General features: G+C 37.0%; 1 protein-coding gene across 15 annotated transcripts in view; it reads left to right on the top strand.

Annotated features, from left to right (window-relative positions):
• Positions 1–16,966, top strand: part of MBNL1 (muscleblind like splicing regulator 1) — a 223,435-nt gene that overhangs the window by 179,654 nt on the left and 26,815 nt on the right. For all 15 annotated transcript variants that reach the window (XM_066259077.1, XM_066259066.1, XM_066259075.1 and 12 more), the window contains 2 exons: positions 3,525–3,695; positions 13,601–13,801. In XM_066259077.1, the coding sequence (XP_066115174.1) occupies positions 3,627–3,695; positions 13,601–13,801 (270 nt within the window). In that variant the 5' untranslated portion in view covers positions 3,525–3,626. The remainder of the gene's footprint in view (positions 1–3,524; positions 3,696–13,600; positions 13,802–16,966) is intronic.

Genomic DNA, 16,966 nt, shown 5'->3' with positions numbered 1-16,966 from the left:
TCTTTATATTTCTATTTTGACATTAATTGTAACAGCCCAATTTAATATATCTTGAGGTAAAAATCTCTGGATGACTTAGAGTAGTAGCTCCTGTACAAAAATCTACATAAGTAAGTGTTAGATACTGATTGAATTTCTGCTTTTAGATATTTAGAATGTGTTATCACTGTATAGATTTTTGGGATGCCAGTCTCAACACAAATCTTCTTTCTTCCCTGGTGAAATGTGCAAACATGCTGTTGCCTCTTTATCATGGCAAGCTTTATTCTAAATAAATGCACCATAAGGTTAATACAAGTCAAAATCAAAGTTTGACATTAGATTTAGTGCTTTTTTTCTTCTATTATCTTTTCTTTCTTTCTTTTTTTTTTGATAGAGAAAGAAACAGACCGACAGATAAACAGGAAAGGAGAGAGTTGAGAAGCATCAACTTGTATTTGCAGCACTTTAGTTTTTCATTGCTTCTCCTATATGCCTTGACCATGGGTCCCCAGTCAAGCCAGTGACTCTGGGCTTCAAGCTAGCAACTTTGGGCTCAACCCAGCAACCATGGGGTCATGTCTGTGATTTCACACTCCAATGACCCCATGCTCAAGCTGGTGAGCCTGTGCTCAGGCTGAATAAACCTGTGCTCAAGCTGGCAACCTTGGAGTTTTGAACCTGGGACCTCAGCACCCCAGGTCGACATTTTATTCACTGCACCACCGTTTGTCAGGCTCTTCTATTTTTATTGTCTCCAGAATCAACTTAGAATAGAATACATCTTTATTTTGTAAGAAATGTTCATTCATTTATTCTTCAAATGATTATTGAGATGTGGATGCTGGGAGTTTAGACAGATGAACCTAGATAAAGGGGTACCAATGTCGTATTTACCTTAATTTTCAATGAAAAATATTGCTCCTTGCAGTTTTCCTGGGGCTTTAGGCAATCCTCTAGAAAAGGATGTTGATTCTAAGTTATTCTCGACTTTTTACCTGTCAAACCACAATTATTCAGCAGCACAGCATTAAACAAGTTCTATACTTCCTAAGAAGCTAAATTTATCTAATACTAATTGCAGAGGCTGTGTTATTTTTTTTCCACACATATCAATGAAAAATCCATGTGACTTTATAGAGTTGTGTTTTGTAGTGTTTTATGTGCTACCAGAGTTACTGGGGGCCCCAGACCTATGCCACAAACTCTCTGTGGAAAAGGCATTGTATTCCGTTTATTTTTCCAAAAATACCCTCTGTTGATACTTACAAGCATAGCTTTTTGAAAGTGAGGCTCCAATCCAATCAAATCAAGCAGGGCAAAGAAGAATATTATGTCTAAGAAATAGTAAAATGGTATTTTTTCCCAAGTAGAGATGGCAAATGCAAAAAGAAGATCAAAGGTCTAAGCTTTATTCAGAGTTTTGAAATGCAATGACACGGGTTATATGGTGGGCAGGACATGATTTCTCTCCTTCACTATTTCAGCCTGGGCTATGATCATAGGGAGAGGGGCTGAGTGGTTTGTGTTCAGGGAAGCCCTGGAATGAAGTCCTCAGGGAGATAGCTGCAACCTCTGTACTGTTTATAGAACTATAGAAACTGAGCCGAGTGAATTGACAGTCACTGAATCCTCAGGGTGGATATCACCCTGCTTATCTTCACTTAAAATAAGTTCAGTCTTGGTAAGAAATATGATGTGAGGATACTGAGAATCAGAATTTCTCTTAGGGCCAGGTTGTTCTTTGTATGGGGAAAGCAGGTGTTCTCCAGGAGACTTCAGCCGAATGACCTTGAAGTCAGATTGTCTATCATCCATGAGGTTTGTTGGCCAGTCATTCTTCATGACTCAAAATGCTTTTTTTGTAAAAGGTGTTTTGCATTCAGATGCTTTTAAGCTAACAACATGGTCTCAACAGATATAAAAAATGGTGATTTCATATGGAACCAGTTATAGATTATCTAAATCTTATTTTATTTGGGAGTATAAATAACCATAAAAATTACCCTAATGCCAAAGTGTTGTTTTTCTTTTGTTGAACATACATTTTAAAATGTGGTGGGGTGGTGATAATATCAGCTCTGGACCTCACTCAAAGCGATATGCAGTGAGTGTCAAGGGCATGACATATATGTTATCTTCTTTCATCTTTATAATGAACCTCTGGTGTAGATTATGCAGCAGTTTTGAAATGGATAAAAACTCCGAGGCTTCAGTTAACTTTTTATGCAATTCATACAGCTAATTCGTGAGAGAGCTAGTTCTCTACCCCAGGTCCTGAGACCTATCAAGTCCTTGCTATCAACTACTGTTCTCTACTGCCCCCTGATTAAAATAATATTAATAATGCTATATCACACAAAACTTGTTAAAGTAACAGGCAGTATCCTAAGATACCAGTTCTGTATAGAAACTTGTTCCTAAAAACATTATTTAAAACAAGCTAGAAATCAGTCATTTAAATGAGCATTGATGGATTTTATCACAAACATAAGCATCACTTTTCTGCATCAGGTCAGTATAAAGTCAACTTATGGAAAATAGATTTTCCTTAGAAAAATGAAGGAAAGCACAAGAAGATGGTTGATGCCTTCAATTAAATCTTTTACCCTCACAAACAGTTCTAACTAGAATTATTGGTAAAAGAAGTTATCAAGGTAGTAATTGATGAGATCTGTTACTGCCAGTATGATTTGACAATATATTAAAATAACATGGGTACAGTCCTTCATACAATATTGCATATGACAGATTTATATATATATATATATATATATATATATATATATATATATATATATATATATATATATATATTTTGGAAGGTATATTCACATTTCTTATTTTATAGTAAGTCATTTTACATTGTAAGTTTTTTGTTGGGTAAATATTTTTATTTCTGGTTGATTTATGGTGCTTGGGAAATGGAGACTACATCTATGTTTGAAAAGTTAAAGGCTATATTTTTTTCACCGGTGTTTTATTATACTTACTAATCTCTATACAGTGGGAATTTTCTTTTTATCTTTAACTATCTTAGTACATGGGCTTTTAAAGCTTAGTAATAACTTAAATTTTATATGTTATGAGATACTAGTAAAGGTGTTTTACTGAAGATACAGTGTGCTTTGCATCCTCTAAGTTCATTTCTTTAGAACTCAGTACAAGTAAAGTAGGTGGTAAAACTTCATGATTCTTTTAGGTTCATTAAAGTTAACCAGAGTTATTATGGCAGGAGTTTTATATTCTTTATTTGGTATTCTATGTTTTAGTGTTACCTTGGCAATTTGTAGATTTTTTTTAACTTGGATCTTGATATAATAGTGCTAATATTAAAAGAACTTTTAAAAAATCTTTTCAGATGTCTTTATACCTCATTTTTATAATCATTTGGATGAATTCATTACTAATTCTAAATGCATTGTAAAATCATATGGGTGAAAAACCCGTAGTAGATTCAAGTGGTAGGTTTGCATTATTATTATTTGTTTTAAGATTTGCTTATTTTATTCTTTTCTAAGGTATTTTCTGCTTTTGTTTTTTAGGGTCGTTGCTCCAGGGAGAACTGCAAATATCTTCATCCACCCCCACACTTAAAAACACAGTTGGAGATTAATGGGCGCAATAACTTGATTCAGCAGAAGAACATGGCCATGTTAGCCCAGCAAATGCAACTAGCCAATGCCATGATGCCCGGTGCCCCATTACAACCTGTGGTAAGTGTGATTTCACTCCTCCTTTGTTAAGTTTCTAACTCCAAGTGCTCCGTTTCAGTGTTAAAGTAATGATTGCATTAGTTCAAGTCACATAGGTAACACTATCAGTTGCCTAGCACTTTCTAGCAAAATTATCAGTGAAAGCCTGAAATACTTTTCACGCTGTAAAGTTACTCATCTTCTGGGTAAATCATGTGGAAATTTGCATTATAGCATGTTTTTCCCCCTAGAATTTTCTTCAAATGACATCGCATAATTTTCAAGTATAATTTTTTTAAGGGTTATCAAATTCATCAATCTCGTCAATGTGCATTTGCAGGCTACTTTAATGGTAATAAGTAGCAGTAAAAGTTGACGTATGTCTCTCCTTGAAGAGACTCTGTGTAGTTCTCTTTCTTAATAAGGAGGCTTTGTTAGTCTTGTAAATATAAATTGAAGTTATTTTGTAGTTAGAAATGCTAAAAGAATTCTGACAGTGCTGAGTCAATACCATAGACTTGGAAGTCAAGGAAAAGGAAAAATAATCAGGAGAGGCAGAAACTCCAAAGGGTTTTTAAAAAAATACTTGAATATTCTAAGCTGCACATGGACATAGAGATTTAATGCTTACTGAGCAGTATATGTGAATAACTTGAGTCTGAGCACCTTTAGTTATTTATTTACTTATTTGTTTATTTGGATTTTTGGAGGGTGTATGATAAATGACTCTAATAATCTTTCCTCACATTCATACAAATGTAAGAGATTAGTATCATAATTTTAGGTTGCAAAAATTATGATGTTAACTGTGATCCGGTAATTCTATTTGAATGCATGTTGAAATTTACGAAGATAATGTATCTGTCAGTAATTTACGTGAAATCCCGTATTTTTCTGATATGGAAACTGTGGCATGTGTGCTAACTAATTTTTTCCCTAATACATTTTAACACCTGAACTCAATGTAATTGTTATTCTCTCTTAGAACTTAATGCACCAATCACTCCAAAAAAGAGGGGGGGATTGCATTTCGAGGTGGGAGGGATCTCCATATCACATCGACAGTGATACCAATAATCAGTACTGTGCAGTCGAGGTGAGAGAATATTGTGATTCTGTGTCTATTTTAATCTGATCTATTTATTTATTTATTTTTCATTATTGGGGGGGCAGGGCTCAGTGTAAACTATATCTTAAATATATTTTTGTGATGATCTGCAAATTTCACAGGACTGTTTGGGATAGCATAAACTCTTCCATTTGGTTAAAAAAAGTTTTTAATCATTTTCTCTAGCAAAAAATAATTGGACAAGAGTCATTTACACTTGGCCCTCACACATATATTTTCAGAGATCTAATAAATCCTTTAGGGTAGCTAATACTTTAGATGATATAAGATCTCTCCTTCATGTGGGATCCATTGTTCCACATAAACATTAAAGCTGGCTCCACCCTCCAGTTGAGGGGGAGCAGCTCTGAGATGAGCCTGCAGGATTCCCAGACTGCAGAGAACAGTATTGGCTATGGCAGCTCCCCTACTCAGCTAGTCCTCGAAAGGCCATTTCCAGGGTTATCACATGTATAAGTCTGAGACAAACCGTAAGCAACATTTATGCTCATGGCTTTGAAATACCAGTAACAAATATTTATTACTCAGGCAATCACCAAATCACAAGTTTCTGAAACCATTAGAAAAATCACTACATTTTCCGGTATTTTTTTGTTGGGTTATTCTCAGCTCAGAGCATTAATTTTCATTAGTTGTGAACATATTTAGGTTTTCTGTTAATTTTCCCTGATATGACTAGATTTGAATGTGGAATTACTCTTTTGTTAGAGGCATTGTGAGATACCAGTCTAGAAATATACTCTGTGCAGAGTTACTTTTGTAATAAGTATAGAAGTCATTTTAAATATTCAGTTTCAAAGCATTTGAGGGTGTCAGTGACTATAGAGAAGCCTTTAATCCAGAAAATTTACTTTCAGAACCTCACCTGAGATTTTTTGATCCTTTTTATAATCAGCTCTGCTTTGACGAGGGTAATGATATGGAGATTCAGAAATAAATGAGATGGTCATAACCAGCTGCCTACAGGAATGTTAATGCTGGGCCTACAAATAGGGAATAGAACATGGCTGGAAGCAGCCAGGTGACTAATATGGAAAAGTGTTGCCACTCAAATAGGGTAGCCACTAGCACAGATGATAGTGTTTGAACACATGGCATAAACTTGGATCCAACCCAGGTAGTGAGGATAGCAAAGGAGATAATACTCTGAGCAGATCCGTGATAGAGTAATAGTGTCAGCAGGATCTGAACAGCAACAGGGTTTGTGGTCATACAGGTGAAGCATCTTAGCTTTCTAAGGGCAACCAGATGGTCCCCAAATGGTAGCTAGAGGAACACAAAGAGGCAAGGGGTTAGCAAGGTCTAATCAGATTCAAAAGTGTCTACTATTGTGCCTGGCATAAAGCAGAGAACAATTGCTTGATAAGGAAAAGAATGAATAAGGGAAGGAGTTTGCCAAACATGAGAAAAATAGGCAGAGGTTCATGGTAGTTCACCTCCCCCAGTGCCCAAAAGAACCAGAGCCTAAGACCAATTGAAGAGACCGCAGCATAGAATGGGGGCTAGAGGCAGATACGTTTTATCAGACTGTTAGCAAAGGCAGCCATGGGCTTCATGAGGGTACTTTTGGGACCAGGAAATTGCTATTATGTCACTCAATTTGGGTTCTTGTTTTCTCATAAATTTTGAAAGACCTGGTCTATAAATTTTATTTTGGAACATGACACTGGGCTGACTTGGGGAATGCAGGGATTTGTAAGAGAATTTCTTGTTTTTAAGGACTTTATAAATTGTAATGAAATGCACCAAGCCAAGAATCAGAAAGGGGACTTAACATTTTGGGGGCAAATATAATACTATGTGGGCATTTACTGAAATCAATACTTTCTGTTCCAAAAATTCACACAACCATCCTATAAAGTAAGTAGTGTTATCCCAAGTTTACAGATGAAGACTCAGAGCTTCGGAGAAATGAAGTATGATGACTGGCCCTGCTGGCCCAGCCACTGACTAGCTGTATAACTTGAAGATAAATGGGAGACCTGTAATATTTAATTAAAAATAATAAAACATTTAGATTGATTTCCAAAGTGCTACTTTAAGTTTTATTTATTTTTTGTTTTTTTTATTTTTGCCATGCACTATCTGGTGGAAGGATAATGTAACAAGAAATTGCTAACCGAAGATAGATAGAACCTTGTGGCTTACAACTTGGAGGCCTCTGGTATATTTCCTTGATGCATTCCTATAAGATCTTCTTCAGAAATCTTGTTGATTTCAGGTTCTTGCCATTACCGTCAAAGAGCTAGCAGTGGCCTTGTGCATTCCCCTGTACTCCCAAAGGTCAGCCTTGGTCATCTGTAACTTCCCCAATGGCAGCTGTCCTGCAGGTACACACACCAAGCTGTGTTGAGGCCCCTCCCTCATGTTGAATTCCCTGCGTACTTCATGCATTTGAAGTCACTAGGGACAGAGAAATTCAGTTATTGGGTTTGGCGCAGGCATGGGAGCCTCTCTGCTACTTCTGTCATCTGTCTGCTCCCACCTCTCATGTTCTAAGTGTTTGTTGGCAGTTGGATGCTCAAAGCTTTGAAGTAATCATTTGTCATACTTCCAGGAACACCTGGGATGCTGAACTTAGTTTTTAGTATTTTACTTTCCAGTTTATCCAACTAGGGGTTGAGATAAGGCTACATCATCCCAAAGTGCTTCTGATGTTTCCAAGTCAGTCACCCTGAATCAATATTTTGTCCACCTGCCCTTCTATCAGGGAGCCTGATTCTATCAGGGAGCCTGCACTTCCTCATGCAGCTTGAGAATGGGCCCCAATCTCAGGGACTGCAACATTTGCTACTTTTCTACTTGGAGAGCTAGAAGTGAGTCTTCTTTATTTAAATGTTCAGTCTAACTGGTCATTTGATTTGCCCAATCAGCAAGTCAATCTAGAAACAGAGTTTAAGACTTTGACTGTAGTTGTATGCTACCTTCTTAGCAAAAAAAAAGAAAAAAAAACACATCATAAGGGGAATTTGTTGATAACTTCCATTAGCTTTTGGCACTGTTTCTCTTCAAACTAATTGTTTACAGAGGCTGTTTATAGCCCTTGTATAGGGTTGCACAAGAAATCTGGTTGTACATACTCAGATATCTGGTTTCATACCTTGATTGTGCTGTTTTTTAAAAGCCATAGTTTTTCATTGCTTGCTAGTATGACCTTCACAAATACACACACATGCACACACATAAAATCTAGACAGATCTGATTTAAAATTTGTGTTCTGTAAATCCCAGAAGATACAATTATGTATTATTTATTGAATAACATTTTATTAAAACTTGCCAACATTTTTTACAAAACACACTGTTTTGCATAGCATTTTAAAATAAATTAGGGCCCCTGTGATATTTGCAACATGACAGCATGATAACATGATAGCTTAGTAAATTCAGTATTAAAAATTGCAAAACAAAAATAAAGGAAAAGAAATTAAACTTTTCTAACAAGCATATTAGAGAAGTTGATGATTAACTTTTGTGGTAAAGAGAGGAAATAACATTAAATCCCTTTTGTAATGTTTAAATACCTATTTCTAGAAAATATTTGATGCATCTGCTACTGACAAAAACCCCCCAGCAAATCCATTGATATATTTGATAAGCAAATGTTTGTTGGGGACCTGTGGAGATGCCAGCTGCCAGATAGCTACAGAATAAACAAAACACAGTGCACAAGACTGCCTTCTGAGAGCCTGCAGGCTAGTTCCAGTAGAAGAGGTGGCCAAGGACACCCATGTGGTGATTAATGCTGGACTTGAGTGATGAGGACTTCAAGAAGAACAGAGGGCAGGGAAGGCCTTTTTATAGTTGGTGTGGGTGGATCAGGGGAACCTTCAACAGTGAGAGTTCTGACTCCTGAAGCGTGATTAGGAATGAAATGAGTGGGCAGGGCAGGGCAGGTACAGTCTTCAAGGTGGAGGGAAACGCATGTTGAGAAGAAGAGGGCCATCAGGGAACACATGTCCTTAGAGACCTCACCTAGACCCGGAAAGCCAAACCTATGTCTGTTCTTAAACAGTAGTAGAAATTGTGGAACTGGAATCATCCACGAACATTCAGAGTACGCTGCTGTCTGCCTACCTACCTCCATCTCCCCAGACATGCTGATGAGGCGAGCGGCAGGGCACTCAGATGTCAGGTTCTCTGAGTCTAGGTGATTCTCACAGACACAACCAGCACTGAGAACACTGATTCCAGAACCACCAGAATCAGACACACCTGTTGCCCTACTCTAGGTCTTCCATGCACTCTTTTGTGACTGTGGGCCCATAATCTCTGGGAGGCCCTGTCCTTACCTGAAAATGGGACTGATTATACCTACCAGACAAGGCTGAAATTTTTTCACAGTTCTTTCATTGATTCACTGACTCAAGCACTTATTCAATGTGTGTTTATTGTGTGCTCTCTATGTGCCGGGCATTGGTCGGCGTTCTGGGAACTTAGCAGTCTATTAGACAGGTGTCCCCCCTGACACACATACGCATCTTAATAGCATTGGAGTTTGTGTTTTTGTTTGCCCCTCAAGTTTATACTCTGCTGTTAGGAGGACTAACTGCAGAACAGGTGCAGCACTGAGCACAATGCCTGGCACACAATATAGAGGGAATTATGCTAATAGCCGTGTTTGCACACATTTAACCAGGGTCATAATGTAAAATTGAATAACATTTTCATTTATAATAAAGCCTGATTACCTTAATAGAATCAGACTGTCTCATTTAAAACAAACAAATGATTAGCCTATGAAAGCACCCTCATTAGTAAGCTTGCAATTTGTTTTTCTCCATTCAGGGTGTTCAGAGGCACAAGATAGTAATAAGCCAAACCCTTCTTTATGCCTTTTCCAGAACCAAGATATCTGTAAATCATTATTACAAGGATGCAGTTAGTAGCAGATGCACCAATTATGTAGTTATCCATTATCCTGTGGGTACTTCAGAGAAAATAGGATGCCACTTGATGATACCATTGCGTTAATGTCCATCCTTGCAATTCTGCTGAAACCCATGCAGGGAGCATTTGGAATTGGTGAATCAGCAGTTCCGTGATTAGAGTGCCTTACTAATCAGATTAGGGCCCCAGTGGGGCCAGTAGTGACCTACCTCCAACACAGGTGGGAGGTGGGAGCTCGTTGAAAACACAATGTAACAAATTTACAAAAACTCAAAAGAAATGAAAGAATGTCTTTTTTTTTAAAGCAGCATTTGGAATCAAGTTTCAAAGCATCAAGCTATCATTATTGATTGCCCACCTGTTTAGCAAATAGCTCTACTTATCTGGAGAGGAAACCATTTGAGATAATGCTTACTGAAGAGTAGCTGTTTAGGATTTTTAAAAGCTGCTACAGATTTTACTTGGGGAGAAGGCCCTAAAATTCACCAGATTTGAATTTGTTCTGCTTGAATTGAGTCTGGAAATCAATTCATATGATGATGTTATAGGAACAATACAGTGTGAAATTGTTTCTAGTTAATAAGATCCATGTTTTTATCTAATAAGAGTATTCTTTTCTTTGTAATATGCAGCTGCTATATTCTGGCTATTGTAGATTATAGGTTTATTTTACTCAATGAGCTTTAACAAAGCTGAATTTTATTGGCCACTTGACTTAGTTCCTCAAAATGTGAATGCTTTTCTTTGCTCCAAATAAGTTTGTAAATTTAACCTCTGGTTCTAAATAATTATAATAATTGTATACAGTGACATAAACATCTCAGTAACTTTCTGAAGTATACATTGAAAAATGCACTATCTGTCCTGACCACTGGTGATACAGTGGATAGAGTGTTAACCTGGGACACTGAGGCCCCAGGTTCAAAATCCTAAGGTCCCTGGCATGAGCACGGTATCATCAACATGATCCTAAGGTTGCTGGCTTGAGCAAGCGGTCACTGGCTCAGCTTGAACCCCACCCCTACCCCGTCAAAGCACATATGAAAAGCAGTCAGTGAAAAACTAAGATGACACAAGTATGAGTTGATGCCTCTCAACTCTTTCCTTTCCTGTTTCTTTCCTTCTCTTACTAAAAAAAAATAAAATAGTATTATCTGGAAATACATGTTAATTCATAACAATAGAATACGAAGAGGAATGATGTTACCTGATACGTCCATATTCTAAACTAGTCTTTTAGTCTTCAGTGCTAAATTTCCTATCATTCTTAAATATTTAATAGAGAAAAATAGATTGCTGGCCTGGCTGAAATTTCACATATTGTATCTGAAGGTATGTAACCGTGTAAGTTTTACCTGAATATTTTGGAGTAGACATCCAAGTTCAACATGTATTTGCTGTGCAGGTCAATGCTTGTCCTGCTGCTGCCTTGGCAGCCAGTAGACAGTGGAGCAGCATAAAAGCTGCTGTTCAAGCACCTGTTAGTGAGCAGTGAGCGTCCTGGGCCATGGCTGTTGGCAGGTTATGGGTTGTTAATATCTGGAACACTTGGATAGTTTCCTGTTGTCAGTGTGTAGCTACTTAGGGCAGGGGTGGGCCTGAGGATGGGAGGTATTACTTTAGGCCAATTCATCAGGCGAAAGCCATCAAACTGGCAGGGCAGCTGACCATGGCATTTAAACCAACACATTCGAGCCCTGGCTGGTCAGCTCAGTCAGTTAGAGCATTGTACCGAAACACCAAAGTTACAGGTTTGATCAGGACACGTACAAAAAGCGATCAATTAATGCACAGCGAAGTGGAACAACAAATGAAGTTCCTCTTTCTCTCTTTCCCCCTCTCTGTTTCTTTAAAATCAATAAATAAATAAACCAACACATTCAGAGGCATAATTATTTTAACTTGATAATATCAGTGATGTATCATTTCTTCTCCCAAGTGAATCAAATTATGTATTAAGTATTCTTGTATTCATGGTCTTCTTAGTAAGACTGTATATGCTAGATACAAAGATTTTGTTGTAAAATAATATGTGAGGTCAAGTAAAGAGGTCATTTCTAGGACAGATTTTCAACCCCAGCTCTATTGACATTTGGGGTGGGATAAATCTTTGTTGTCAGAGGCTGTCCTGTGTGTTGTAGGACACTTAACAGCATCCTTGGACTCTACCCATTAGATGCAAAAGCACCCCTCAACTCTGCGACTGAAATGTCTTTAGACATTGCCAAATGTTCCCTTCAAGGCAGAATTCCCTGTAGTTGAGAACCACTGCCCTAAGAAGGAGGGAATACCTAAATTCCACTTTCCTCTTACAAACACAGGATAAGTTAGGGCCAGAGTAGCTAAAGGAAATGTATTTCTTTTAACATGTTTCTTTTGAGCTATAAGAATTAGTATTGTAATATACAGCTTTTTTACTCATTGATTTGAGAGAGAGAGAGAGAGAGAAAATGGGAAGAGAGAGAGAGAGAAGCATCAACTTGTTTTTTCACTTAGTTTTGTACACTTCTCACACTTACTCTGACCGCAGTTACAACCCATGATGACCTCTGCTGTGCCCAGTTGATGCTTTAATAACTTATCCATGTAGCATACATCTTAATTGCATTAAAACTTTAGTCCAAATTTCTCTTGACTACTGTGTAAACTCAGATAATCTAACTTCTTATTCCTATCAGAGGGAAAAATTAGCTACATTTTAATGTGCCTTTTATTCTACAAATATTTCTATGATTCTGTTCCTTACCACAGAATAAAAGAAAATAAATTGTTAAAAATTACCTTCTAGGACAGGATTAATTTTGTCTATTGGTTTTTGTGTTTTGGAGACAAACATTATTACATCAAGCATTGAACTATAAGAATTGAAACTCCATTGAAATAGGAAGTTGAAAATACATCAATAAAATGAGAAAATGTGTTAGATTAGACTTTTAAAACTGGAAAAGAAAATTGCTAAAGTAGATTTCAGGTAAATTTTTTAATTCTATCAAGAACATATAATTCCTGATATGTAAATTTTTATATCAACAAATAGAAACCATTTTCATATATCCATGAAAACATTTCTGGAAGAAATTTAATATTGTAGCATTTTCTTCAGTGCTACTATAATGTTCCCTTGAACAATCAGTAGTTTGTTAGAAGTGTTCTGTTTCAGACTTCACACTTCTGAATGTTATTCCTCTAGTAAGGTGAATTTGTTATTAAATAATCTCACAAGGTATCATAGGCTGGTGGAATACTTATAATTTCCCCAGAAAAACCTGCAACAGGTGAATATGCCAAACACTTTATCTTATGTGCTCAAAAGAGATGGTGTCATCATCTCTTTCACTTATCCCATGAGATTTATTCACAGTTTACATTGTTGACTGTGAAACTCAGTCATCCACCAAGAGTTCTGTTTTATTTATTCCAGATAATAGGACACTTGCAACCTATTAACAATTATAAACAGATCTTTCAAGTACATCTGATGTAGCAATTATGAAGTATATGTCTTAGACAAGTTTCTAGGGTTATATCAGGACAGCAGTGGAGATTACGTAACTACAGAAAAGTTACCCTATTGAATAGCTGATCTGTTGTTCATTAAGAAGTAGCAAGTATTATAAACCCCAGAGTTTAAAATTCCAGTGGAAAGCTTAATGGTACGTTACCTGTTATAATTTAGAAAAACATAGATCAAACCTTATTAATGAAACATCTTTATCCTGAACGAGAGTAAATAAATACAATTATTATATAAATAGAAAGAGGTAGTGGGGGAGGAAAGGAAGAATAGATTGGAGATGGATGGATGGATGGATGGATGGATGGATGGATGGTGGATGAATGATATGTAAGATATCAACTTTCAATCAAAACCTTCATGTTAAGTTTTACTTTTTACTTTATTTTTCAGCCAATGTTTTCAGTTGCACCAAGCTTAGCCACGAACGCATCAGCAGCCTTTAATCCCTACTTGGGACCTGTCTCCCCAAGCCTGGTTCCAGCAGAGATCTTGCCGACTGCACCCATGTTGGTTACAGGGAATCCTGGCGTCCCTGTACCTGCAGCTGCTGCAGCTGCTGCACAAAAATTAATGCGGACAGACAGACTTGAGGTAGGAATTATTAGTAATGGTTTCTTTAGGTACTCTTTTCTAATTTGCAAAGTGTACTGTTTCTTTGTTTATTTCTTCCAAGGTCATCAAAGTTTAAAAAAGGCCCTGGCCCATTGGCTCAGTGGTAGAGTGTCAGTCTGGCATGTGGATGTCCCAGGTTCGATTCTCGATCAGGACACACAGGAGAAGCACCCATCTGCTTCTCTACCCCTCTTCCTCTAGCTTCTCTCTCTTTTTCTCTCTCTCTTTCCTTCCTTCAGCCATGGCTCAATTAGAGCAATTTGGCCCTGGGTGCTGAGGATGACTCCATGTCCTCAGGCACTAAGAAGAGCTCAGTTGCTAAGCAATGGAGCAACGCCCAGATAGGCAGAGCTTTGCCCCCTAGTGGGCTTGCCAGGTGGATCCTGGTCAGAGCACATGCAGGAGTCTGCCTCCCCTCCTCGCACTGAGTAAAATAAATATAAATATATACAAGTTAAAAAATTTGCAAAGCAAAGGTTTTAGTTTAATGTTTGGAGCATTTTACTAAAATATAGATCTGGTATAATTGATGAATATAATGTTCATAAAATCCTCCCCATCCATATGTAGAATAATGGATAAGAACTTGGACTCTGGGGTCAGATTGCCTGTTACTTTGTTGTGCCTCAGTATCCTCATTTTTGAAATGGAAGTAATAATGGTGCTTACCTCAAAGAGTTAGAAGAATGGCACCCATCAAACGCTTCTTAAATGTTTATTGTTGTTGCTATTAAGAACTACAAATTTTATTAATACCCTGTTACATGTTCTCACAAAGATGTTATTTAGTTACACTCTATAAAGCATTTTAAAATTTATTATTGCAAATTGCCTCATCGACTTCCCCATATTTTGTTTAGAACAGCAAGGCAGCTTTGTTTCTGAAGTGTGCTCTTATAAACATTTTTAATTGGAAATTGTGTGATGCTCTAAGTCCTAGAGTCAGAGATGATCAGACATTTGTGCTATGCTATTGCTCCATGAGAAAGAAATTAAAGCCATAAATCTTATATTGAAGTTGTTGTTCAGAGTTCCAGCATGGCTGTAAATTAGTGGATTTGGTAAACGATGATGGAGGGGTACATGGAAGCTCTCAAACTTGGCACTGCTGTCCAACTAAAAAAAAAAATGACCTTTTTTTCTTCTCCTCATTAGGATGAGGCAGTACTGAATGACGAGAAGTTTTACATGAATTAATTACTGAGAAAGAAGCAAAGTAGGGTTTTGCTGTAAATAGAACTGACACTAATAATTTATCAGTTTAGCAGGAATTTATTTAATAAACACTAATTTCTTTATTAAGTTTTATTGCATACTTTACAGAGGATCTCAGATTTCATCATAGTTATAATTGCTCCCACCTTTTAGATGGTGATAATAATAGTTGATATTTATTATCTACCAAGTACAGTCAATGCTTTACAAGCATCACACACTTAATCTTCAAAACTATCTTAATGAGGAAGATATTATCATTAACTCCATTTTAATGGGCAGTACCTTTAGGGGGGAGATGTATCATCATTTATTCAAGGTCACAAAGGTAAGTTGTTCCTGTTGGGGAGGGCGACTTAGAATTCCATTTTAAACACTATCACTCTCCCATTCCCATATGGGTGATAGTGCAAAGACGAGGCAGCAAACTTTGGCACCTGTATACTCTGTAAAGTTGTATTTATTTTAGGTTCATTTCTTACCTTTTATTAAACATTTGGAAAAGGCTGCTGATTAAGAGATTACCACAAGTAGAACCTAGGAAGGACTGGGGGACCGAGTTGCTTGCCCTCTGTGGACAAAGGATTCTGCTGTGTGCTAGAGACATTAGAGAGAGACCCCTAGACTCGTGCATGCTTATTGCACAGAGTGCTTGTTCGTTAATGAACCGATGCTGTTTGCAGATATATTAGGAGGAAATGTTAAGAAATTTTAAATACTTAAAAATTATCAAATGCTCAACACGTGAACCTCCCCGCAAATTTTCTCAAGCAAACTCTGAATTCATAACGCATAATTGCTGATTAAGTATTACTAGGAAGTGCTATTTAAACAGCTGAGAACATCTCTATTTAAATCTCATTAAAAGAATCACTTTAAAAGGCTGAGCTCTGTGGTCAGAACTCTTCTAAAGGAACCCTCTCACAATTTTAGGTAGTCTGCAATTGATTACATTTTGTGTAGTGTTTAATTAAAGTGAAAACTTTTAACTTTGAGGTTTTATCTTTTCTATTGGGAGGATCCTCTTCATGTATTTTGTCTTTTTTTTTCCTTTGGCTGCAGTCACAACAAATGACAGTGCTGTACTGACTGATATCTCTTTTTAACCTGAAGTCTGCTTATCTAAATGCCCAATGGTAGGGCAGCTTCCTGCCTCATTCTTGTTAACTGGATCTGATCCATTGTCACAGTTACAACCTGTTAGGATATTGCAATGTGAAGCTAAGGGGCATGTCTTCCTGCTCAGCACTTGATTTTAGACACTCTTATCTCCTGGTTATTTCGTTTCGTGCTAATTGCACTGCAGATTGGAGTCTAAAAGACATGGTTGAAAGTGCACACACTGATTTATTCATTGGCCACATGGTTAATTATTGGGGGTTAAAATCCATATTCTTTCTTTTTTTCCCTCTCTCTATGAACTCTGAAGTAATTTTCAAATTTTGAGTTCCCCTTGAGGTGAAATAAAATTTAAATCAGTTAAAATATTGGCCAGTATTTCTTGCCATTTCACTTCGCTGCAATTTGTTAAACGATAAAGAAATTAAAAATATTATAGCTTTATCAGCCTTCTGGTTCTTATGTAATTGCTTGAAAGAACTAACATGTATTTACAGCACCTGACCTGCTTCTACAAAAAAAAACTGTTAAATTGGAAAACAGTAATCCAAGGATTAGTTGCTAGTGAGTTAAGAGAGTAACCTTGGATCATGGTTCTCATGTCCACTGAGCTTCCTTCATATTCAACACATATAAAATTAGGAGATTGTACTGGATAATCTCTAAAATCACTTTCAGTTAAAATATTCTAGGGACAATTATGTCATCTTCTTGGTTTAAAGGCCAGCCACAAGCTTTTGAAAACATACACACACATAAGCTTTATCTCAATATTCTTATTATCCATCCTTTGTTGGGTATCTTTTAAAA

The sequence above is a fragment of the Saccopteryx bilineata genome, chromosome 2 (assembly GCF_036850765.1).
Source record: "Saccopteryx bilineata isolate mSacBil1 chromosome 2, mSacBil1_pri_phased_curated, whole genome shotgun sequence".
NCBI classification, from domain to species: domain Eukaryota; kingdom Metazoa; phylum Chordata; class Mammalia; order Chiroptera; family Emballonuridae; genus Saccopteryx; species Saccopteryx bilineata.
Note: the sequence above shows the minus strand (reverse complement) of the source record. Positions and strands in the feature narration are given on the sequence as shown.